Source organism: Crocodylus siamensis, chromosome 7 (genome assembly GCF_052110815.1).
Source record: "Crocodylus siamensis isolate JL-2025a chromosome 7, ASM5211081v1, whole genome shotgun sequence".
NCBI classification, from domain to species: Eukaryota; Metazoa; Chordata; order Crocodylia; family Crocodylidae; genus Crocodylus; species Crocodylus siamensis.
In genome coordinates this window covers 21,631,292-21,655,969 of record NC_143401.1, presented here as the reverse complement: position 1 = coordinate 21,655,969, position 24,678 = coordinate 21,631,292, and the positions used below count along the sequence as shown (strand labels likewise).

The 24,678-nt window shown below is 46.9% G+C and overlaps 1 protein-coding gene across 1 annotated transcript in view; it reads right to left on the bottom strand.

The window, feature by feature from the left end:
* Window positions 1-625: 625 nt before the first annotated feature.
* WDFY4 (WDFY family member 4) overlaps window positions 626-24,678 on the bottom strand; it is a 291,265-nt gene continuing 267,212 nt past the window's right edge. The window contains exons 57-61 of the mRNA XM_090058037.1: window positions 13,707-13,886; window positions 9,218-9,400; window positions 9,019-9,106; window positions 4,275-4,386; window positions 626-2,092 (exon numbers count right to left, since the gene is read on the bottom strand). Coding sequence (XP_089914163.1) covers window positions 2,026-2,092; window positions 4,275-4,386; window positions 9,019-9,106; window positions 9,218-9,400; window positions 13,707-13,886 — 630 coding nt within the window. The 3' untranslated portion in view covers window positions 626-2,025. The remainder of the gene's footprint in view (window positions 2,093-4,274; window positions 4,387-9,018; window positions 9,107-9,217; window positions 9,401-13,706; window positions 13,887-24,678) is intronic.

Genomic DNA, 24,678 nt, shown 5'->3' with positions numbered 1-24,678 from the left:
TCTTCCTTATTTGGTTTCTGCCTCCAAATATGGGGATCACTATTATATTTCAGACTCAAATCCCCCCCTCCCCATCTACGGCAGCCTCCAAATGAACCCTTGTGGGGGTTGTGGCTCCAACACAAAGGAAGCTAGTGATGTCAGATCATGTGCATCTATGAAATACTGAGATAAAGAGTGGCACCCTGCTTCTGGATGGAATGTAAGGCCTGATTGGTGAGGAAAGAGCTGTGATTATACCACCTCCTAGGCCCCAAATACACTACAGCACAGGCATCTCCAATGCATGTGATATCATCCCTTCTAGAAGTCTCAATAACTTTACATAAGCATGACTGGTTCATAAATCCCACCCTCTGCTGATATCTCTGGGAACTGGGGATAGCCATCAAGCTGTTTTGACTGATTGCTTCTCCATGGATTTCAGTGGACTGGTTTTAGTCTTTCGTGAATGCTAATTTTAACTCTAAGCACTGGCTAGGATCACAACTGGAGCACGCCACTTGGATTGTCCATGAAGAAAGAAACCCTATGAGCTGTAATCAACATCCCAGAATGACGTTTACCAACCACCAACCAAATCTGAGGTTTAAAAAATTTCAGCCCATTACCCACTGAGTAAATTGAACAACTTTAACTCTTTATTAGTAAACAGCCTGATTTTACTTAGCATAAAAAAGACTTTATACAAAGGAAAATTATATGCTCTTTGAATGTACATACCAAGAAGTATCTGCTATTCCATGTTCCAGCAATATTTAGCTTTTACAGATCTGTTCCTACTGAAGCCAGTGGCAAAATTCTTACTGATTTTCTTGGAATCCAGAAGGAACATGAGTCTGGTTTGTTACAGGGGCACACCGACAGATTTTTATCCCACTGGTAGTGATTCTAATTAGCAAACATATTGATAATTTGTATGTGTGGTGTAGACAGGACTGGACCCTATTACTTTGAAAAGCAGGACCAATAATGTACCACAGTACCAACTTCTGCATCCTTATCACAGGGAACCTCAACTATACATATGCAGTGCTGGGCTCTGAACTAGCTGTTACCACTCAGGAAACAGACCGGAGTCACTGTACATAGTTCTCTAAAAATGTCAGCTCAATGTGCAGCAGTGACAAAAAAAAGCCAATTAAATGTTAGGTATCATTAAGAAGGCAACTGAAAACAAAACATTAAAAAAATCCCTATGCTACTCTAAGTCCACAGTGCATCCACATCTTGAATGTGTCATGTAGTTCTGGTCTCTGTGTATTAGAAAGGATGTAGTAAAATTAGAAAAGGTACTGAGAAAAGCAACCAAGATGATCAGGAATATGGAGTAGCTGCTGTACCAAGAGAAACTAAAACAGCTAGGTTTCTTCAGTTTAGAAAGGGAAAGGTAGAGAGAGATATGATAGAGGTCTATAAAACTATGAAGTGTTTGGATAAAGTGAATGTGGATCATTATTCACCAATTCCCAGAATATAAGAGCGAGGGGGCACCCATTGAAATGATCAGAAAGCAAGTTTAAAACTAACATGAAAAAGTACATTTTTACATAGTGCATAGTTAACTCATTGACACAGGCAGTTGTAGAAGTAGGGAATATGACCAGGTTAAAAAGGGATTAGACAAAGTCATGGAGGAAAGTTCCATTCATAGCTATTAAATAGAACAATCAGGAAAGTATCTTGTGATATTTTAAACCAATAATGGCTGATGCCACAGAGGGTATGGCAAGTGATAAATCATTCTAGATGTGCCCTATTTCTATACTGTCTTTTGAAAGCATCTACTACTTGCCACCACTGGAGGCAAAATACTGGACTATAAAGACCATTATTCTGATCCAGTATAGCCCTTCTTACGTTTTTATCTGCTCCAAACTTGATCCTACAATCCACTGTCTCCTATTAAATTAATTCCCCTCTGTGCCCTTTCCATTCTTCCAAATCCTGCATGCTTTGAAGGATAATTTTCTTTCCATCCAGACTTCACAGTGGTTGAGAACAAGAGCTCCTTGTTATTTCTTCCTACCCATCCATGGACCAACAATGTATCTTCCCCCAGTCATCGCCAACTAGGAGCTTAGAAGAGTTTCTTGGAAGAGGAAAAAAGAAGAAAAGAAACGAAAAGAACAGTGTTTAATAACAAAATCAAAACTGAAAACACAGGCTCAAAACACTGAATTGGAGAGCAGCTTTGATGGTGGGTATGAAACCTGAAGAATAGATTGGACCAGGCTTCAGATTCAAACTTGCCCAGAGTTCAGTATAGCTTGGGTCCAAGGTTTGGTTTGGCTCATTATGGTCCTTGGACAGATCAAAACTTGAACCTTAACACCCTGTTTGGATCCATCTCCAGTAGCAACACGCACCCACAAATATTAAATCTATTTGTCAGGCAATTCCAAGAATAAAGTTCACTTCCAGTGTTATGTCATAACTTTATTCACTGGCATCTGTATCCTATGCATACTCAGTGGCATCATGATTAATGAGTGGTGAATCTAAAATGGTTCAGGTCACAGGAACACCCCACTTCAAACGTGTTATCAATCTAAACAGGCAGGAATCACTTCAATGAACAATGAAATGCCAGTGCTTCTGGACAGGAACCACAGCAGGTATTTAACAGCACAGAGGAATATTACAGGACAGCAAGTAAGGACAACACTGTAACCAGTCAAACCTGTAGGGGCCATGTTAATTTTTAAGAGCAAAGCCACAGACCCTTAGGGTGTCTTTACATGTGCTGCAGGGTGGAGGTAGTGCTGCTGTCAGAACCGCTCTAAGTAAAGTGCCCGCAGTGTCACGTGTATTCAGTGTCCTGTGCTTCAGAATGGCAGTGGGGGCACTTTAATTAAATCTTGTTCAACAGGCATCCCCACCACCATTTTGAAGCATGGGGATGCTGAATATACGTGATGCAGAGGCTGTTAGAGCATGCTAATTAACACACTCCAGCAGACTTGATTAATCAGTTAATCAAGTCTGCTCCGACATGTGCTAATTAACATGTCATAGAAGATGTCCAGCATGTGTATAAGTGCCCTTAAAGATCAGTTCTGGTTACAGATTTTTCCTATATTATTGAAAAGACAGCAACTCCAGTAGCCACTGGGACAGAGACTTTACAGCAGTGGTCACCAACTGGTTGATCGGGATTGATCGGTGGATCCTGGAGCCTCTTGCAGTCAATCCTGGGCTGGGAGGTGCTGAACATGTGCGCATGTGCTGCAGTGGCTGCAGCAGTGGTGAGACGGAGTGGGGTTGGAGCAGGGACAGGCCCTCCAAAGCCAGAGTGGGGTGGGAAGAAGGCGCAAGCGGCTAGGATGGGGGACGCACACAGCCTGGGAGGGCACAGGGGGGGCACATGCCCCCAGAATTGTGCGGGGTTCGGTAGGCTGCAGCTGCCGGCTGAGGCCAGGCTGTTCCCAGTGGAGGCTGGGGCCATGCTGCAGTTGGGTTGGGCAATGGTGGTGCTGGGAGTGGGGGTACAGGGGGCTGCAACCACCCAAAAATTTGCTGTAGCCCCTGCAACCCTCTCCCAGCACCACCGCTGCCCAGCCTGACCACAGTGCAGCCCCAGCCTCTGCCAGAAACAGCCTAGCACCAGCCAGCAGCTGCAGCCTGCCCCACCCCATGCAATTCTGAGGGCATGTGCCCCCCCACCCTGTGCTGCATGCCCCACCTCCCCGTGCTCCCTGAATGAGCCGCTTACGGCTGTGTCCCACCCTGCCCTGGCTGTGCAGGATCTGCCCCTGCTCCAGCCCTGGTCCATCCCTCACTGCCATTGGGGAGGGATGCAGATCAAGGCCCCAGTGGTGAGAAAGGGAGTGAGGTTAGGGTTGGGGCCTCAACCTGCCCTGTCCCCCCATGACCCTTCCCCCTGCCCACTTCCCTCCCCACGGACTTACCTGCTGGGCAGGGAGGAGTGGCGGGGGTGTAGATATTGGGTTCCTTTTAAATTTTAAAAGTGATCTCCAACTTAAAAAAGTTGAAGGAGACCACTGCTTTACAGCAACTCAAAGGCAGGAGCAGTGATTACTAACCATCCCCACTATTTCCTGCAAGAGCTGTCTAATTTTCTTTGCATGAAGATCTCCTTTCCAAATCCAGACTACCCCTGCTCACACTTAGCTCATGAGATCCATACAGGTCACATCTCAGTATGGCTGAAATATTTTACTTGAGACTTTTAGAAAAAATAAAAGCACCTGGATTCTTACTACTGTGTCCTCTGCCGGACACATGGTGTAATGCACCAGAAATTACTGTACCTGGATACAGCAAGGGCTGTCACTGCTGGATTGTTCTTACTAGGTTTTCCATTCAAGGCAATGCTGATATCTAACTCCCGACAGAGAACAAGATGTTTTCTTCCCTTGTTACCTGTTGGGTGGTTTAAACATAAATATTTAGAAAGTGTTTATTTGGGGGAAGAGGTTATTATTTATGGTCAGCAAGTTGTTAAGTTGAGAACAAATATATTTAATCTCAGCCTGTGCTGTTGCAAAATAGGCCCATCCCAATTTAATTTGCAGCTATGATAGTTACATGTGCTGACATGCGGCTGTATCAATTGTGTGCTAAATTGGATTTGTGTATTATTGCTTTCTAAATTGCATGCCTAGTTCAGCAAAATTGTTCATCAGTTTTCACTGGCTCTATGCTTAATAAGATGCCCCACAATACCTTGCTGCCAGGCTATAATGCAGCCTATAATTGCCTAGTAAAAAGAAATTACATAAAGCCCTGGTATTATCAACTTATCTAAATCTGCTCATAACAGAACCAATAATTAAATGCTGAGAACATTTCACATACCCACATAGAGACACACACACACACATACACACACACACACAAATATACTCAACAACAACATAATCATTGTTACTTTCCTCTTTTTAATGGCTTTGTTTTGCATTAATTTTATTTCCTTTAATGTATAGAATGAGTTGTGGGACTATTAGGACATTTAAAATGATGCTGAAATCATTTGAGGAGTTTCAGGGAGTATGTGGTTGCTGTGATTAAGTATGATAACTTTAATTATTAAGGATGTTGCTCTATGTATGTATGTGTGGGTGTCTGTGTCTGCCTCACATGTGAAGAAACATGCAGGTATGTCTATTACACCGTTTGGCAGGGCACTGTTTGTGCCTGCCACTTTAAGAAAAGAGCCAAGCAGCCAGCAAGTGCTTGATTGCGGCAGCCATTTTGATCCTGGCTGCCTATATAAATAGTTCAGTTCCCTGCTGGCTGGCCAGGCAGAAACACTGCCTGGCTGCTGGTATCATCCTGGAGATAAGAGAGGAGCTGTAGGGGATGGCTAGAAGGCTCCTGGTCCTGGGCATGACCTAAAACTGCATCCTGCCAGGAGTGGCTGGCCTGGTGAGGCTCTCAGTGGCGTGGGAGCCCCCAGAAAATGCCAGGCCAGTTACCACCCTGGTGAAAGGCAGGTCAGGGTGCTTTAACCCGAGCCCCCACAACCAGATGGGTCACCTGCTGCTAGGGCCCAGAGGGCAGACCCCCAGGGGAGAGAGTGGAGCTAGAGGCTCAGACTTTATCGAGAGAGTACCCTCGACTGGTCAATGCTGGGGCCAGGACCAGGATGGTCAAAAGGGCCAGGGCTCACTGCAAAGGACGCCCAGAGCTAAGGGGGCCTGGGGTTTCTGACTGGCCTTGGAGGTGAGGCCAGGGCCTGTATGGCCAAAGGTACCAGGGGGACCACACCTGAGACAGGAAAATAGTTTCAGGGAGCTAGTTAGTCTGAATGAAGACAGGGTAGGCCACCTGAATGGAAGGATCTTGGAGGGGTCCTGATAGTAGAATTCTGGGGCCCAGAGTGGAACCAGTGAAAGTAACACTTGGATGCCATCTGTGAAGCATGGGCTGCGGTGTAGGGGAGGTACGGAGCTGCAGATAGCACTCCCTGGCATTGGGGCAAGAAAATGGGCAGCCTCCCACTTAATTAACAACTTAATTAAATGTCATCAAGGCGTGGTGGGCAAGAAGGCAGCTGGTTGGCCCAGAAACAGGTGGGTGGGCCAAAGGCAAATCGGCCCTGAGAAGGCCCCGTTACACACCCCTGTCAGTATGTATCTATATATCACTATTCAACATATTTCTTCTTTTACGACTCTCTCTGCAAAAGGCACTGGTGAAGTCATTCTTCACTGCTCCCATATTCAGCCTAGGAACGCCAATTCAGGAAAACAGTTCAGAAGTATTTAAATTTCCATAGTGGGTATACCTTGAATAACAACTACCTAAATAATTAGAACCACCAATGTAATTATACCTATATTCTTAAGCTATCAAATTCACTGCCACAGGAAGTTGTTGAAGTGAAGAATCCAGGAAGATTCTAAAATGGCTTTGCCATTTATATAGATCACAGACCTATCAAGAGTGAGTATATTTAATGCTAGCAAATGCATCATGCTCAGAGTTTCGACCAACCTCTGACAGGACAAGACTCAAGATGGGGAAGGGTAAGCAGATTATTCCACTCCTGGTACCTGTGTGGTTTTGAACCTTCCCCAGAAGCATCTGGCACTAGCTGCCTTGAAGACATGGCACTGAACGAGGTGGACAACTAGTCTGATCCAGTCAGGCCACCCCTATGGAGCAACATATATAAGAATATTTCTACAAGCACCAAAATGGCTTAGGAGAAGAAGCCTCGTCAATGGGATTTGTGTCACTATGATACCTCAGCACGTCCAACAATCCCATTTGTAATGCTGATTACTGTATTATATCTTTTTAAGCAGATGTTCCATCCTTGGTTCTATCTTTATGTAAACTCTTTGCTTAATATTGGAACAACTGGGAATGCCTTAAGCATGCCTTTAAGAGGGTCACAAAAATAAATGTTATAACTTATACATGTTAACACACACTTTTTTTTATTTAAATGCATTGGGAAAGTAACAAGCCCTGATGTTAGACTGTATATTAAAGACATCTGGCAGATCCTGTATGCGTTCGATCAGAGAAGTTTAACTTCAAGTGCTTTTATTACCACATCGGTATTGTAACTTTCGTCGTATCATATGCCTTTAACTTGCTTCAATAGGTGTAGTATTGCCTGCTTCAGCTCAGTATAACCACCTGCTGCTTAGGAATGCAGTGGGGGAAGGGAGGCAGACCCAAACCCAAGCACCAGGAGCCCTCTGCTGGTCTCACACTGCCTTGAAAAGCTTCCAATCTCATTGTAGATGACAAAGGCAGCAAACAAACTGAGCAGAGGCAGGGGGTCCCTACTCCTCCATCCTCATGTGGGGCTTGGCACTGAACACTGCTGGAAGCTGGCCAGGTCCCTTTATGATGGCCACCAGCACAGATGTTACAATAATAGACTTTTTAGCCACTTGGGCCCTTTTGGATTCAGCAGTTGTTTTAGCCAGTGACAGGGGGACTCTTTCTCCCTGACATTTATGCAGCAGAGTGGCTTATTAAGAATGCTAAAATTACTGAAACTGTAACCAAGTACTCATCTTGGGCCCGATCATGCTGGTGACAGCTGTCTCCTAGAAGTACCAAGCTTCCTCACCTCCCAGTGCTAGCACCCCAGGCATGATCTGGCCACTGCTCTGTAACTCACGGCAGTCCTTCCCCAGGCTATACCACTCATCTGACCACAAGGACATTGCTGTACAAGGTACACATGCAGGTAAGAATCATCCCATTGTTGCTAAAGGACAGCTATCTCTGGGCTGGAACTAAGTAGCTGATGAACACCACAATTACAACAGGGACAACCAGCAATGCATCCAGTGGAAAGCAGATCAAGCAATCTGGGTGAAACTGCCCAAACTGTTCTGAAGGTCTCAAGGTACCTTTTTTTTAAGTCCTACTCGGCTGCATCACATAGAGTGAAGACCTTGATTGAGTGTTACTGAGGGCCTTTAAAGTTAGGAACAGGATCTGGGCTCACAGAAGTGAATAGGGAGCTGATGCTCCCCATAAGAGGGATTGTTCCATAAGAGGGAAGATGTTCAATGAGAGGGATAATCCTGCAATAACTCTGAAGAGAGATCTGACTAGGGCCAGGCACTGGGAGAACATTATATTCATTGCTGACTGTTGCATGGCTGTTCTGTCTCCCTGGTGCAGAAGAGAGGCCACGCAGGCTTCAGCCAGGAAGAGCTCTTGTCTCTAGGTGAGTCCAGAGTTACAAAATTAAGGTGAACTGAAATGTGCCCAATGCCTGAAGCACAGCCTTCTCTCTCTGCCATGGGCTTTTTAAAGCATGTGCCTCTCTGATGACCCACATGAGAATCAATTTCCCTATGTCTGTAGCAGTAGGAAACACACTAATCCCACAAATGTGGTTCCCAGCTGGGGTGAGGCGATGACCACTCTGACTTTTAGGGTACATCCAGATGAGGCACCGCAAACTGCATGCAGAACACATGCAAGCAATCGCCATGTTACTTATTTGCAGCATGGTGCCAAAATTTGACACTGGGATATCCCAGTGTTAAAAAAATGCTGTGGGAAAAAATGTGTAGTAGAGCAAGCGGGAGCAGCGTGCGCCACCAGAAATGGAGCCTGGCTGGCCAAAGCCACACTCTGGCTGCTGGCCCGGTTCCAAGCAGCCAGATCAGCACCGCTGCTGTCCCAGTAGGCCCCCAGGACCCCAGGTATGGCCTCCCCTACTCCACCTGGGACAATTTGCCCTGCACCAAACCCCACATGCATGGGCATGCACAGCAGCAAAAAGCAGTGGCACAAATTTGTGGCTTGGGTCAGACTAAAACAAGTGATTTTCATAGCTTTTGGCCTTTCCAGAGTCAGGAAATAGAAAGCAATGGAAACTCCTGTTTCATTTCAGAACATGTACTGGGTGCTTACGTCTATAACGTTATTGTTTTTCATGGTTGGTGAGGAAGGGAAGATTTCTCACTTTTTCTGAAGTTTATCACACTTTCCAAGCCTTACCATCTTCCCTTTCACAGATGTACAAGGCACATAACATTGCTGTTTCCATGCAGTACCAGGAATTCATACCTTTGTTGTCCAGAATTTCTGTTGTGTCTTTTTGAGGTCTTGATCCAACAACCTGGTCTGGGGCTTTGGCATATTCCATCTTCCATAGCTGGATCAGAAAGCAACAAAGGGTTTAGCAAAGACCAGTCACTTTGTTCATACCGTGCCCATGATCCACAGTAAGCTTAGCAAGAACAGCTTCCCAAAGGGAAACACCTACCCTCACAATTCCATCTGTGCCCCCGGTAACGATGACACTGTGTGTATCCCAGTCCATTACTTTAGTGAAACAGCAGCAAATAATCTCCCTTTCCAGGCTGCCAGTGGTATTTATACTTGCAAGAGGCTGACCATTGATTGTCCATAGATGTAAGTAGGATCCAGCACAAGAGGCAATATCACCCTGTAACACACAAAAGGGCATTATTTTTTGATCCCACAGCTGCCACTGGGGGGCTGCTGAGCACTTCTACAATGTTTGTTTATTACTAGTTTTCTTTTTAAGATCCTTTAGCCAAAAGCACATCAAAAAGGACTTTTTTTTTCATAAAAAGACACTGGAATTATACGACTGCTATTAACTTGCAGGATCTGAAACAGTCCCATTTTTGTCTCTGCATTTTACATCAAGCAATCATTAATTAAAAAAAACAGAAAAAAGCTTGACAGCGGGGATCAGTCACATTGTAAGCAAATTGGCCAGAGATTAATCAAAGGAAGGCATGTGAAAGCTGCTCTTATTCTGCACTGGGCTCTCTGAAGTAAATATAGACTGGATATAGAAGAGGCCTGCAGTGAATAAGTGTAAAAATATGATGGGATTTTTTTCAGTCATTCCTGTTTAGGAAGTACATGCTAGAAGGCCAGATAGAGTGAGTATATAACATAAGGGTAGAGAGTGTTTTGTTGAGGACTTTTCAATTAGATAGGAATGTTCAACTGAAAAATTGATAACCAGGTTTAGATATGACAGGAAATGAAGAAAATTTGAGGCACAAAAAAGCACAGGGATGATATCAATCCTGCAATGGGGGGGTATCACAACAGCCCTGTGTAAACTGGACCACAGGTTCTTCAGACAGCAATGCTGATGAGCACCTCTATAATACCGAGAAAGGTGCACTCTAAATCTTCCATCCTTGATATAAATTAAATGATGATGACTTTGTTCCTCTGAAATTCTTAGTGCTGGGACAACAATAAGAATAAAGGACTCACTCAGAGCCAGACTTAGGGGTGGGCAATGTGGGCAACCACCCAGGGCACTGTGGTCAGGTGGGCACCACACACACATGTACATACACATGTGAGCAGCCATGCTTGCAGCAGTGCTCTCCCCCTGTCCCACCCCACCCCAGGCAGAAAGAGCAGTGCCGAGCCAAGCCTGCCCCCCACATTCAGCTGCTGCTCAGGAGGAGCTGGGCTGCACAGTTAGGGTGGCAGCAGTGGTATCTGCCTTACCTGCCTGCCTGGAGCACCATGCCACTGCATCCCTGCAAGACTGCGCCCCTGCCTGCCTGCCTCTGCCTGCAACAGCACCACTGACTTGGGGAGAGGGCTCCGGGGGAGTGCCAAAATTCAAGTTCACCCGGTGCACAATTTTCCTTATGCCAGCTCTGGACTCACTACTATGATCCTTACTCCATCCCATTCTCTAGCAGAATTCCTGTTGATTTAATGCAGGAAAGGGGAAAACAAAAACTATCCAAAGATTTGACCCTCAAGTTTTAATATTATTAACTGTAAGGAATCAGTGTTCACCCAGTGAATTACTGAACCTATCAAATTCACAGTCCTCCTCTATCCCTTTTTAGGGTGCTTAATGTTACACCACTTTTAATTCTGTTTCACACATGACTGGAGGGCCACTGATCTGCTTTGGATTCATAGAAGCAATACTCCTAATACTGAAAACACCCTTTGCAACTGAATCTCTACCCACACAACATGTGTGCAAAGCTTTAATGGTGACTGTGAAGTAAGATGTATGAACAGAAGAACACAGATCTCTGAATGCTAAGGAACAAGGAACATACCAGTTTCCAAAGCCACAGAAGCAGATATGATGTTTGTAATATTGCAAAGTCTTTTAAAAAGTGTATTTTACTGAACTCTTTAGGTTTGCCCTCTGCTGATTTAAATTCCACCAAAGCTTCCCACCTTTGATGCTTCTAGAAACTGGACAAAATAGTACAGTATCAACAAAGGCATCTGTTTCTGGCTAAGGCCGCCCTGGCCTTAGATTAGCAACATGCATCTGGTTTAGATTAGCAAACACTGTGCCTCTGCCGCCTCCTGATTTTTGACCAGAGCTCTTTACATCTCAGAGGAAAATCCTTAAAACAGACAGATGTGGGTTTGAAACAAAGAGTTGCTAGTAATTAAAGAGATGAAATTTAAACTGCTTCATCTGTAAGGGAGCCTGTGGGTGGTGTCACGTGTTCAACTTAACACTTACTAAGTGCAGTTGAAATCCAAGCAGACACATTCAAGCAGTGTAGCACAAGTTAAGTACCTCTGTGGTATTGCAAAGTTGTTCCCTTACAGGTGAGGGTTATTTTCTGATGTGTGCTATCTTTAATACGTCACTACCTTCCAATGATTTGCAACCACTGCAAGTGAAAGTGTAAGGGCTCTAAGGTACCAAAAAGTTAGTAATAAGCTAAGGAGTTTTTCAGGTCTGGATCACTGATGCACATCCAACCAAGTTCAGTGGGGACAAAACATTTTTACCATCTTACCTGGATGGTAAGCTCTCCAGGACTGCTTGGGTGCATCTATACAAGATGCTTCGAGTGCAGTAGACTAATTTTACTGCAAAACCCTTGCTAATGCACTAATGCACAGTAGATTTAGTCTACTGCACATTAATGTCATAAAAGACCGCTCGTTTGCACTAATGTGCAGTAGTGCCGATTACAGCACATTTAGTAACTGTCATTACAGGTACTAAACTTAATGCGCTATTACGGTGTATTAATGAATGTGTAGACATGCCCCTTTTGTGTTTATACAATGCCCATGCAGTGGGGTCCAGGTCTACGACACAGGCACCTCAGTGCTACCACAATATAAAAAACTTCCAAGGCCACATCCTCTAGAAGTAATGGCAATGGAAAGGATCTTACACAATTTTCTGCAATGTATAAATCTGCTTCATCCCAGAAAAAAAAGGATTTTGAAATTTCTAGCAGAACCAAAAAGCAAATTAAATTTTGAATCAACCTATTTCACATCAATAAAACTGAACCATTTTCTATTTTGGTGGGTTTTTTAAATTGTATCATGTAAATTATGTTGTGAAACAAAAGGCCATTTCAAGTACAAAACCAAAACAGGTTTTTCATGATGAAGGTAAAATGAATCATTTCCAACTTCTCAAGGTTTTTTTTTCCTTTTGAAATGAAACTTTGTCATAATTGACAAGTTCCCCTGGGAAGCGTAAGCTTTAACCAAATGGCTTTTTCCCACAAGAACACTTCAATTGGTACCTTTCTGACCAGACTGGTTCCAACGGAGTGTGATCTAATGCAAATGTATTCATGTCACATCAAAATTATCACCACTGCCATTAGCCTTAACTGGTCCACTTTATGATAGCCTTAGCAAAGAAGCCAGATGCTGAATGGGCTATAAATAATAGAGTCCACATTCCCTCCAGGGCAAGCTTCAAGGTGGACATGGGCCACAGTAAAAACAGTTCTAGAAACAAACATTTTCTTTCTGTGGCTCTAACAAGTCAGCACTTTTTGCTGACACTTGGTTAATTTTAAAATACATGAACTACTTCACTTGATTTTGGGAAGAATCATAAAGAATACATCATGCTGATCTTTCTCTGGACCGAGTGGAATCAAAGGAAGTTTCATCAACAAGCTTTGGGTGTTGCCACTCAGTGTTTTGGAAAATCCCATCATTCTGGTTTCAGTGAAAAGATCCATTATTATGTATTAATTCTAGAGATGAGGACCCCAACTGGATAAACACCAAACTAAAAGATGGCCCATCTCAGAAAGCTTACAAACTAAGTTGTTAAAGGAGGTGAAACCTTGAAGATGGGTGAAGCATGGTCTGACTTCCTGGTTTCTTAATGTCATGACCTCAATATCCTCTAATTCTTTTTGTGGGGATGTGTTATATATGCAGCTGTGTGGTTGGGGATAGACCGCAGACACATTTTTCATTTTGACTGCTGGTAAATGAATCTGCTATCACCCCCAACAGCAGCAGAGAACTGGAGGGCAAAAGATAAGAGCAGCATGCAGCTGCTAGTCAGGAGTGGGCAGAGACCGCTGACTCAGGCGTTTACAGAGCTTGTAGGCTGTGGCCGAGGACTCAGGTGTAATGAGTCCCTGTTGGTTTTGCTATAACGTGGATGTCAGGAGAAACGAATGGAAGCAATAGGGTTATGGGTGAGCCAAACACAAAAACCCCTGGGACAATGTTTCAGGTTTCTCCAACCACTTCAGAAACAAAGAGGTTTAATCTTACTATCAAGCTATGCATGGTTACTCCTACTTAGCTCGTCAGTCTAGGATGCTGCTTTTAGTGCTCTCCTCATCATTAAGACTACTATTAGCAATCTCTGTAAAAGGAAAAATCAATTTATCAGCCTCTCAGGATGTTTTTATGTTGGGAAGAGCACCCATTAAATTATCATGAAATGTTCATGGATGCGTCAGGAGAAAGATGATAAATGAAGATCTTACCATTGAATCACTGACAGCAACAGCAGAGAGACTTGCCCCGTGGGTAGGAAGCTGGCTTATATATGTCAGCTGGTTCAGGTCCCATATGATGCAGGTTTTGTCATCAGATCCACTCACAATGATGCTATAGGTCACAGAGGTGGCCAGGCAGGTCACTGCCTGGGTGTGTCCATACAAAGTCTACAGGCAAAAAGCAAACACAATATTACAATAGACTTGTTAATTTACTAGGGAACCACATTCTGATCGCCATTGGGTTGAAAAGAACAAGCGATCTATCAGAGAATTACTGATAGTCAACATTTTTAAATGTTTGGATAAAGGCGATCAGGAGAAATTTCAGTTACATTTCTGATTCGCCGCCTTCTGTTTTTTACCAAGTATAGAAGTTGTGCAGTATGTTTCTGACTTTGAATATACCTTAAATGCTGGAGGCTGCAAGTAAGGGAGGAACAGTAGAGAAAACCCTGATCATACCTAGTTCTCTCTCCCTTTCAGCATTCACTTCCTGCCACCATGTGACTAAGGCTATTTGTCATCCTTCAGGGATGTGGGCCCAGGCCCACTACATAACCTTTTAGCCTCCCTCAGATGGGGAGGCTACAGAGAAGGATGGCAATTAATTACTGGGGACAAACAATGAAAAAACAGGGATGGGAGTGGAGGTCAAAGGTTCAAAACAAGAGTGCTGGGGGGGCACTGAACAGAGTACACTGGACAGCACCCACAGACCCTCAAATAAGTCCAAGGAGTCGGCAGACACTGCCCAGTGATAGCTTGCTCAGAGACGGGAATGAAGTAGGGTGAAGACAGTGGCCCCACAGTCCCTGGGGACCCTCTTGGCCAGAGCCTCCTTCCTGGTCAGGTTCACGGCCACCTTGGCCAGGGCCAGGGCCAGCACCAGGAAGAGGTTGATCACGAGGTCCTGGGCCTTGCTGGGGCCACAGACAGGGAGTGCATCAATAAAAAGGTGAGGGGAATAGTGCAGTCAGAACCTCAGGTGGTGCAGGGGCTGCAACCTGGCACACTCGAAGTAGGAGCCAGCAGCTGAGGTCTGACTCACAGGAACAGGGAGGAATACAAACTCATCCATGGGGGACCCCTGCCCTCACTGAGGGTGTACCACCACTTGTTCTCTGGGGGGACAGGATGGTGGATGGTGTGGAGCACAACTATGTAGAGCTGATGGCAGTGGACCAAGCTAGATGAAAGTGGACCAGCTTGGTGTCCCCCAGCCTGTCCAGGTAGCGAGGTAGGGAGCACTGTGAGGCCTACCAAGGCAGGGGCCCCAAGATGAGTTCTTAAGGGCTGGGGGACATGGCGGGGGGCGGGGCTGCCTTCGTGCAGGGCCTTGACAATGTGGGCGAGCACAGTGGGGAGCAGGGCGTCCTTGAGCTCCTGGAGTAGGTGGCAGAGCACACACAGTGCTGACAAGCTCCATGTGGTAGGCCAGCACAGTGGGATCTGCCCATCCCTGCTTGGCATAGTCCAGGAGGTCCCTGATATGGGTGATATGGGCCAGGACCATCCTATGGCACACCCAGGGCACCTCTGTCACCAGCACCACCAACTGCGGGTTTTTCCGTAGGGGCTTGGTGAGGAGGTCAGCACCTTGGGCGACCTTGTCTGGGGACTTGGGGTTGGAAACCAGCTTCCCGGCCCAGAAGCTTCTCCAAGCGCTGACTGGGGAGTCCCCACAGGTAAAACAGCTGCCAGTCAAATCAGGAACCCTCAGAGGCGGTGGAGGAAGGTGCGTCCCAAGTGGCTCAGAGCACGTGACTAGCAGCACCATAGAGGAGCCTCTGCAGGGAACCTCTGCACAGAGACCCAGGGCTGTTCTGGCCAGAAGAAACCCAGCATCCATCTCTGGAGTTTGGCCAGGACCTTTGGGGGCATAGGCAGTGTGTTAAAGAGGTGCCTGATGACGATTAATAGACAGGACTAGCTGGTTAATCACCAGTGCTCTCCCACGAAGGAAACAGCAGACTCGCCCATGCCGGGTGTGCCTCCAGGTGTAGCTGCACCAAAAGGGCTGGATGTGCACCTTCCCCATGTCCCACCATCTCCAAGCCAAGGGGGAGGCCGGCCACTGCTCACACTAGGCCAGCTAGAACTCCTGGAAGGCTGCCCAAAGTCCATATCTTCCAGCAGGCTGTTATTGAAATGCCAGCAGGCCAGCCCCAGACACTCAGGCCTCAGAGTGACCCTAGCATAAACAAGACAGTGGTCGCTGAAGAGATGGAGCAGGCAGCCCAGCACCACCTCAGTGTCCTGGAGGATCTCCAGCTGCAGGCCCAGAGAGAGCTGGGTGGCTACCCTACAGGAAGTCTCCATGAGGGGGCTGAAAAACAACCCGTTCTCCCACTCCAGGTTCCAGCTTCTTCAGTGGCCAAAGTTATGTGAGTCTCCTGCAGGAAGACCACAGAGTACCCCACTCCCAAAGAAAGGAGTACACCTGGCACTTGCGGAGACCCATCCTGCAGCTGCGGATGTTTAGGGTCATAATCTTGAGCAACCTGATTGCTGGGGGTGTCAGGCAACTCAGCAGGGGTCTTGTGCATGGCATCACCTAGCCTGGGGCCTGACAGCAGCTCTGCTTCCCTCCCATAGATTTAGAGGGCATCTTGGGCCTTCCTCTTGGCTTTGGCAGCCACAGGTTGCTCAAAGGGGACCAACACCCACTCATCCATAGGGTGGTCCTCAGGTGGGTCAGCTCTGGAGGGAGAGGGTGGGGGTAGTGGGGTGGTTGCAGCAGAGGCAGGGTCAAAGTGGGGCTAGGGACAGCATGGGATGGGAAGAGAAGCTGTTGGGCTCCCCCTCCTTTCAGCAGGGGGCTGCAGGGGTCAGGAGGGCTGGAGTAATTGCCTCCTCCTGACTGCACTATGGGGTGAGGGGTGTAATGGTGGGGGCTGCAACTGGCTTGTGTTGGGGAGGCAGGGAAGTTTGGGGAGGGGCCACATGTGGGGCTGGAGGGGCTGGAGCTGGGATTCTAGACATGGAAAAACGTATACATTTGTTTTCCATGTCTAGAACCTAACTACTGGGGGCACAGATAGCCGGGGGGGGGGGGGGGAGGGGGTTGGTAGTAGAGGAGACAAGAAGTCTGACCCCTTCTCATTGCTGCCTGTCTCCTCCACCACTCTCCTCCTCCAGTACCTGCACCCCGGTGTCCACATTGCCTCAAGCCGGCTCCTGTGGTGCTTATACATACCACTGACTTCCCCCTGCCACCTGTCCCCCCACTTACCCCACTGATGTCTGAACCTCCCTGCTTGCCTACATCCCTTGGCATCTGCCCTCTCCTGTCTGCCTGCCCCTCCTGACCCCACCACCCCCTGAAGCTCCAGTTCCAGCTGAGCATGTGCTACCTCCAGCCCCCGCCTGGCTACATAGCTTTAACCCTCTACATGGCCAGGCTGGAGCTGGATGCAGCATATACTTCCTGCTCCCTGTCCCTAGCTACAGCAGGGCCCCAGCTGGAGCTGGAGCTGGAGCTGGAGCTGCAAGGGGAAGGTAAGAGTTGGCAGGAAAGGTGATGGCAGGGAACAAAGGCAGGGAGGAGCAAAGGCTGCAAGGGACTGGTGGGGGGGGACCAGCAGCTCAGCACTGGAATCAGAGATGCAGTCATTGCCTCCGTACTCGAAAATAAGATGAGGGGTTCCCCCCCCACACCACCATAATATGGGGAAAAAACCTCATCTTAGAATTGAGTAAATAGATACATTTCTTATAATTTTCCATGTACAGAATCTAATTATTGGAGAGTCATCTTAAATTTGTCCCTCCCACTGCTGTGGCAGGGAAAGCAGAAGCAGGGGGAAAAGCAAGGGGGAAAGCAGGGTGTGACTCCTGCCACTTGTCCCGTTGCCACCAAGTTTGACCCTCTCTTGGTGCCTGACCTCTCTCCCTCTCCCCACTCCTACCACCCCCAAACCTGCTGCCCTGGCCACTGCTTATGCTGTGTGGCAGCTCTGGCTCTGGGCCAGGCAGCAGCAATGGTAATGGCTCTAGCCTGGCCCCTGGACCAGGTCGGGGCTGAAGACAAGCAGCTTCTCTGTGGCTGTATGGTCTCCCCTGCACTCCACACCCTGCACTGTGTGGTAACCCCCATGCTCCCCTGCCATGTATCCCCTCCCCTGCTGCATAAGCCACCTCAAGCCACCCTTGCCCTGGCCAGGTAGCATCAGTAGTTGCAGCTTGAGCCCCTGCTCTGGGATTCAAATCCAAGAGGAAGGGATTATTTTGCTGAATAAAGGAAAAACTCATCTTGGGCTGAAGTAAATACTGGTAGGTGGAATAGAATCTAGTTCTACTGGACACATCATAATTAAAGAAAATGGCACAAGGATGTCTTTAAAAGAGAGCTGAGGAAAATTTCCATTTGAGATGCAAAGCACTGGGTTGAGTTTTTTTGTACAAGCCTCTGAGGTGAGTTTGAAGCTTTGGAACAGTCTGGGAGTAACTACAGTTTTAGAATAAAACCAGGCTGAACTCGGGTTTTAAAGGCCCACCAGATAGCCTCTGATGGTTGCTGTTGAATTTTATATTCAGTAGTCTGGCTTGTGCAAACCCAAAACCGAATGAGCAACTAAAGGGTTCACAAACACAGGAGGAAAAGCGAGCATCCTACCAAGCACTGCCTTTCACCTGCTTTGGTTTGCATTATCAGAGCTGGCAGCCAGAGCAGGAGCCTCAGCCATCACGCTGATCCCCTGAACTCTCCTAAAACTGCTACTTTTTCCTTTAGCTTGCTTTTCATTTAAAAATAATTTTCAGGCCCAGGATCTAAGAGGCTAGGCAACAGTGAAATAGCCCAAGGAAAGCCACTAGCACAGCCTTTTACTGGTCAGACATAGCTACAGAGCACTGCAAGGTCAGCACTGACAAAGCTACTAGATGCTGTTCCCCTGGGAAATTCATCAGACAAACAGGGCACACAGCTTTGAAGCAGCTTCAGATACAGAAAAATACAGTTCAGGAATGGAAGTCTCAAGGGAAACAGGGTGCATGATGCCCCTCTAGCACATGCAGCCATGCAAAGTTGGGCATAGCCTAAAGTGCCTACATTTAAAGAACTGTAAAGATCTGGGAGATGGAAAGAGCATGGCTGCACACCTCCTTCGTACTCATACACTGGCTGGTCATTTAGGCAAGTAAACACATATATAGTTTCTTACCCACATTTTAGCCAGAATCATTATATCCATCTATGCAGAAAAAAGCTCTCACCTCAGCTTGGAAGTGCTTTAAGCATGGGCTAGCTATTCCTGCTGGGAAAGGAGCATTAAAGCCATTCCAGCTTGGCCTGTGACCAGTCCACTTTACAATAAAGATGCAAGCAAAATCACTCAAATCCTGACAGTCCTCCAATGCCTTCCCACAGTTCCTCAAACAGCATAGACAAGTTCTCCCACAACTGACTCAGAAAGAATCCTAAAGCATCTCGGCACAAAGAATGATGCACTATGCCCCTGAGCATACACCAGGGAGTGCAGAAACTGTGAGGACACAGAAAAGCACATCAGGCTTTGCTGTGAGGATGCTTGACCTGGACGAAGCTAACTTCTACTAGTCATGCTCTATAGCAGCCCATCAGGTGGCTGTCCCTCAAAGGCATGACACAGCTCTTTTAAGAGCTTTGTTTTGTTTTTTTTCTCTTGATAAAGAAATTATGGGAGTTTGGGTTACATGGGTCATTCTTTTTGTGATAAAGAGGGGGCTGCTAAATTGCATGGATCAATAGAGTGGCTATTATGCTGCATCTTCAATGCTATACAAAACTGTAGTGGCAGCTCCTGGTACAAAGGGAATAGGATTTTTTCTGCTGAAATATAGTTTCTTTATTTTGCTACAATCCAAACCAGAATGTGTTAGTCTCTTGGGATGGTGGTAAGTGAATAGCATCCACTTTACAGCACATCAGCTTTACTTAAGCGAAGCTCAGTAACTCAGAATGATGATACAATAGTATCATTCAGCAGAAAAAAACAACCAACATGAAGCAATGAATTACATGAAAGCAGCATGTAATTCGCTGGAGAGACCTTTGGGGCTACAGTTCAGATTTACATCTAGGCCACAGACAAAGAAACCTAGATTCTGATCCAGAGGAAGACTAGAGCTCTACACAGGAGTGAGGCAGACTTGCAGGTACCTAAGTCCAATATGCAATGTAAAGGAACAACAGTCAATGATCACCTGACTCTGGAAGTCACTGAAACTCAGTAGATGCCTTCCTGTTTGACCTGCAAGTTCCCTAGGTGACTGCAGTCCCACTTCTGTACATGTTCAGAACTGCCCCAATCTGAGCCTGAGCACTGCAGCTCCCACCTAAGCTGGGGGTGGGGGGGAATAGAAGGAGCAGCACCTGAGTCCCCTGAGAGGCTGGATGTCCTGAGCATATCTTAATACACACCAACAGGCTGAGGCCCATCCTAAGATGTGTTTGTAGCTGCTTTCTTTTAAAAAATGTGGCCATAGGAGAAAGCCACCTCTTATTTAACATCCTGGTGGTGGGAACATCTGCCTAGGAAGTGGGAGACATGGGTTCTAGGTCTCCTCAGCCTGAGGGAATTCAAGTCCACATCCTTCATCCCCCAGGAGAATGCCCAAACCACCAGGTTATAGGTTAGCCTCAGTGGGGGCACCCCCCACCTTTCCTGTTTAACCTGGGCCATTTGGCAGCTAAAACTGCATGTAGACAGAAGGACAGAAAGAGGTTGAATTCTGCAGTCTAATTGCTTGTACACTTTCCTGGGAGGTGGCATCCTGGGTTTGAATTTCTGGACCACTTAACATTGTTTACATTAAACAGTAATTGGATAAAAGCCAAAAATCATGAGAAAATTGTTTGAAGGCCAGGATACTCCCTGCCCCTGCTAAGTGCCCTAACCAGTTCTTGTTGTCCTCATGGCCTCAACATCCCTTACATTCTTTGCTGCCCCATACCAGAGGCGCAGAGAAAGTCCTCATCCAGACTACTCTAGCCTGATGGCTAAGCATTCTCCTGGGAAGTGAGAGATGTGGACCTGACTTCAGGAGGAGGAAGACCTAGAGCCCAAGTCTCCCACTTTCTGGGGACCCCACACCACAAGCTCTGCTTTCAAAAATGAGTGATCCCTTCTCATTTTTTTTCAAAGACTACTTGCAAGTGCCTGTCACCTGAAGTCTGTAGCTCTGGATCCCAAAAGGCAGGCAGTCTCTGCTCACTGTCCTGGCCCAAAAGCCTAAGCAATGAAGAAGGGAAGGAGTGCAGATCAGTGATATACTGTGGGTCTCTGGCGCCCAGGGGCCAATGCTTGCATTTGAGTCTGTCCCCCCACGCCTCTTCTTGTAGCAATCCTTAATGTCACATTGCACAATAAGACCTCTGAAGGGCCTGGCTGGCATCCCCCAGAGGTCCGCTACCTCCACTACTCCAGTTGGTCTGCCAAAGGTGCAGATACACCTCTATGCTTAGCATTTCCTCTTGGCCAGCTCAAAGCAGGATCTACTCAGCATGCTCTTCTGGAATACTGAACTCTTCCTATGTACTATATGGGTCACCTGAACCCATAACCCTGGGTTTTAAATTCCACTCCAGAGCCAGGTGCCTAAAAATTAGGCATCATGGTCCCCCAGAGCCTCTAATAGCAGAGACAGGAAATAATACCATAATGGTCATGGTACAGTCTCATTCAGTAAGTAGTGGAGCATGTTTGACATTAATTAATTACAGTGCAACATGTTAGACAGCAAAGCTGGCTCCTCCAAAGGCAGCCACAGATGCAGACAGCTGAAGCTACAGGCAAACCCGTGTGAATAAAACATAGCCTCCCTGAACCTTTGCCCAAAGCTCAAACTGACCCTGAGCTGAACTCTTTGATGCTCAAAAAAAGAATGCTTAAACTTCTTCCTAGTACTAACTTCTGTTACTTCCAGTTCTGTCATGAGTTCTGAAACAGAGCAGAAGGACTGCAAGGTCAGGACACAAGGTCTTTGACAATACTCTTCAGAAGCAGGAAGTGTTGCAAACCTCAGGTCAAATGTTGTTGCAGCTGGTTTTCACCCCAATTTGCAGACCCAGATAGTCCAGATAAATGTATAACAATCTGCATTCTTCTTTGAGCTTCTCCCAGATTCATCCTTTTGAAATTTTCCCATTACTTATGCTAAATGAAATCTGTTCATGCCCTCAAGCAAGGGAAGCACAGAGAATTATCTTGAGTCTCTTTTTCCAGAGCAGACTTCTGACATTTGAATAACTTTTTGTCTATTAAACTCCACGACCATGTCTCCTCATCACTTTGCTGGGGAGTAACACAGCACATTTTATTTGGTTATATAGGAAAAAGGGAAAAAATAGTGACTTTTTTCTCAAATATGACAGATAAATATCAAACCCTTATTCATGAAGCAAGTCACCATATCACACTTGAATTCCTGTGGTATTCCTCCAGTTTTTGCCACTGTAAGTCTGCTATTTTAATGGAGTTTTACCAACATAAAAATGTAGAAAAGGCAGTGGTGAATCATGTGCACCAGTCAAACTTTGAGTAATGGGGTCTTTGAGAATGAAATTAAGATTGAATGGGCCTTGTGGTGACTACAGATAGGCCCTAAATGAAAGTTCTGGTTTAAATAACCCAGGGCCCTGGGAAAAACTGCACCTGCATATGGATTCATGCACTTTTACCTGGAGCTGCCTCTACCTTATAGGAGTAAAATGTGAAACTCAAAAAAGTTCTGAACTCAACTTGGCAAAAAACATCCAGAACTTGGGTTGCTTATCTGAACTTCCTTGGCTAAAGATACTGGGCTGGGAATGTTATTTGAAGGGCCTTTGTTAGTATGCTTAGAGCTTCTGCATCCTGACCCAGCAAGCGAAGAGGAAATGGTGACACTCCAGAACATGAAGGATAACTCAAGGTGGAAATGAGTCCTGAAAAAAAGGGGCAATGCACCGTGAGCAGGTTAGAACACTGGGGTTCTTATTTTCAAGATATTTTGGGGAGTGACAAGTTACTAGTCTGTTACCAGAATGTGAAGAAAAGATATCTCATCAGAGGTAAGCTGATATACTGGGAAAGTTTACTCAGGGCAGCATTGTGCCACAGCTGGGCTGTCCCTTAGCATGTTGTACTACCTACCTACTCCTGCATGCAACTCCAAACCCAGATATATGCAAGTACGGCCACTTCAGGGTCTCCCTTCCCAGCCCAGCACCCAATGTCAAACACACTGGAAATCAAGGTCTCAAGAGTGCCTCAGGGGGTGGCACTCTAGAATATCTTCACCAGTGTATATCTGAATTTGGAGCATGCGAGTGGAAATCGGTGGGGCAGCATATGCTGAGGAAAAGCCTGAGTCGCACCATGACTGTGCTGCTGATATACCCAAAGGGCGCATCCACACATATAGGATACGTGTGGGTTTGCAGCAGCTCAAATAGAAGAAGCACAAATTTGAGCTGGGGCCTTTTGCCTCAGAGCAAATGCCTAGGCACGCACTTTTTTTTATGTGGGGCCTGCCTGGCTCTTCTCAGATCTGCAGCCAGGGGGAGCTAGAGCCAGCAGTATAAAAACCTACCCTGTGCTGGCCTGAGCAGTATAAAAACCTACCCTGGCAAGTAGCTCAGGGCTACTTGGTCAGAGAATCTTCTGGGCCTTGGCCACTTGGTACCCAGGGACACTACCCCTTGTGGCAGCTGGGTTGCTGAAGCAGCATCTCAAATTCACTCTTTACAATACCCTGACGTCCATGTTCTTCCACAATTAAAACAAAAGACCACTCTATCTATCTATCTATCTAATATAATAAAAGCTTTAGTCTGCCTGTCTTCTGTCGGTCTGTAATGCTTTATTCGTACTCTCACTGGTTGTCTCAGCAGCCAATCACAATGCTGACTGAAACAACCAGCGTGCTCCAAGCAGAACTGACCCAAGCAGTGTGTGGGGCCCATCAGCCCATGTGGGGCTCCATCCCCACCCCCGCCCTGATCTCACGTGCCCCGGACTCAGAGAAGCTGATGACGGCATCAGCCACGAAGCGGAGGAAAAACCAGTGGCCGGGTGCTCCTCCCAGCTTCACAGGGCCCCCCAAAGCACAAGGCATGGGGTGGTCACCCCAACTGGCATCCCCTTAGGGACAGCCCTGGCTCCAAGAGCATTACAAACAGGAGGCGGTGGTGGCAGTGTGGTGGAGCACCACCATGACAGCAGGGACAGAGGGGATGGAGTGCTGCTGGCCTTGCATTCCCCCCACCCTGATCCCTGGAGGCAGCGGTAATGAAGTGGATGAAGTGGGGTGCCCAAGGCCAGCACCCTGGAGGCAGCAGCGGCATGGGGTGCTGGCCGAGCAGGATGGAAGGGATGGCAGGGCAAGCTACTCCTCCCCCCCCGCCCCCACGCTCCTGGGAGGCAGAAGCACGGGGTGGTGGGTGGCAGCACTCTGCCCCGCCATTCCTGACGAGCAATTGGAGTGTGTGTGTGTGTGTGTGTAGAAAGATAAATAGACAGATATATTTAGAGAGAGAGAGATCAGTTGGGGCATGTTTTAGTGCTCTATTTACAATGTTAAAGTAATTTGGAAGCCTACACGTGTCACTATCATCACAATATAATACATTCTAAACACCTATATGTTTTGATGTTTGCTTTTGGTTTTTTATCACACAATGCATGTGTGATGGGAGGATGTGAGGTTTGCAGGAGAGGGGTGGGAAGGGATGTGGGGGGATGCGGGTGGGTGTGAAGGGATGTGGGGGGATGTGGGTCAGTGTGTGAGTAGGTGTGGAAGAATAGTGGGGGGGACTGTGGCTATGGGGGAACTGTGTGGGGGATTGCTTATGAGGGGTGGGTCCCCTGACCCACACATGAACTTCCCCCTCTGCAGGCTCCCAGCCCTGCCCATAGGGCCCAAAGGCCCACACCAGGGGCTACAGCCCCCCCACCCAGGGCTCAGAGCTCCACTGCAGGGGCTACTGCCCCCTGCA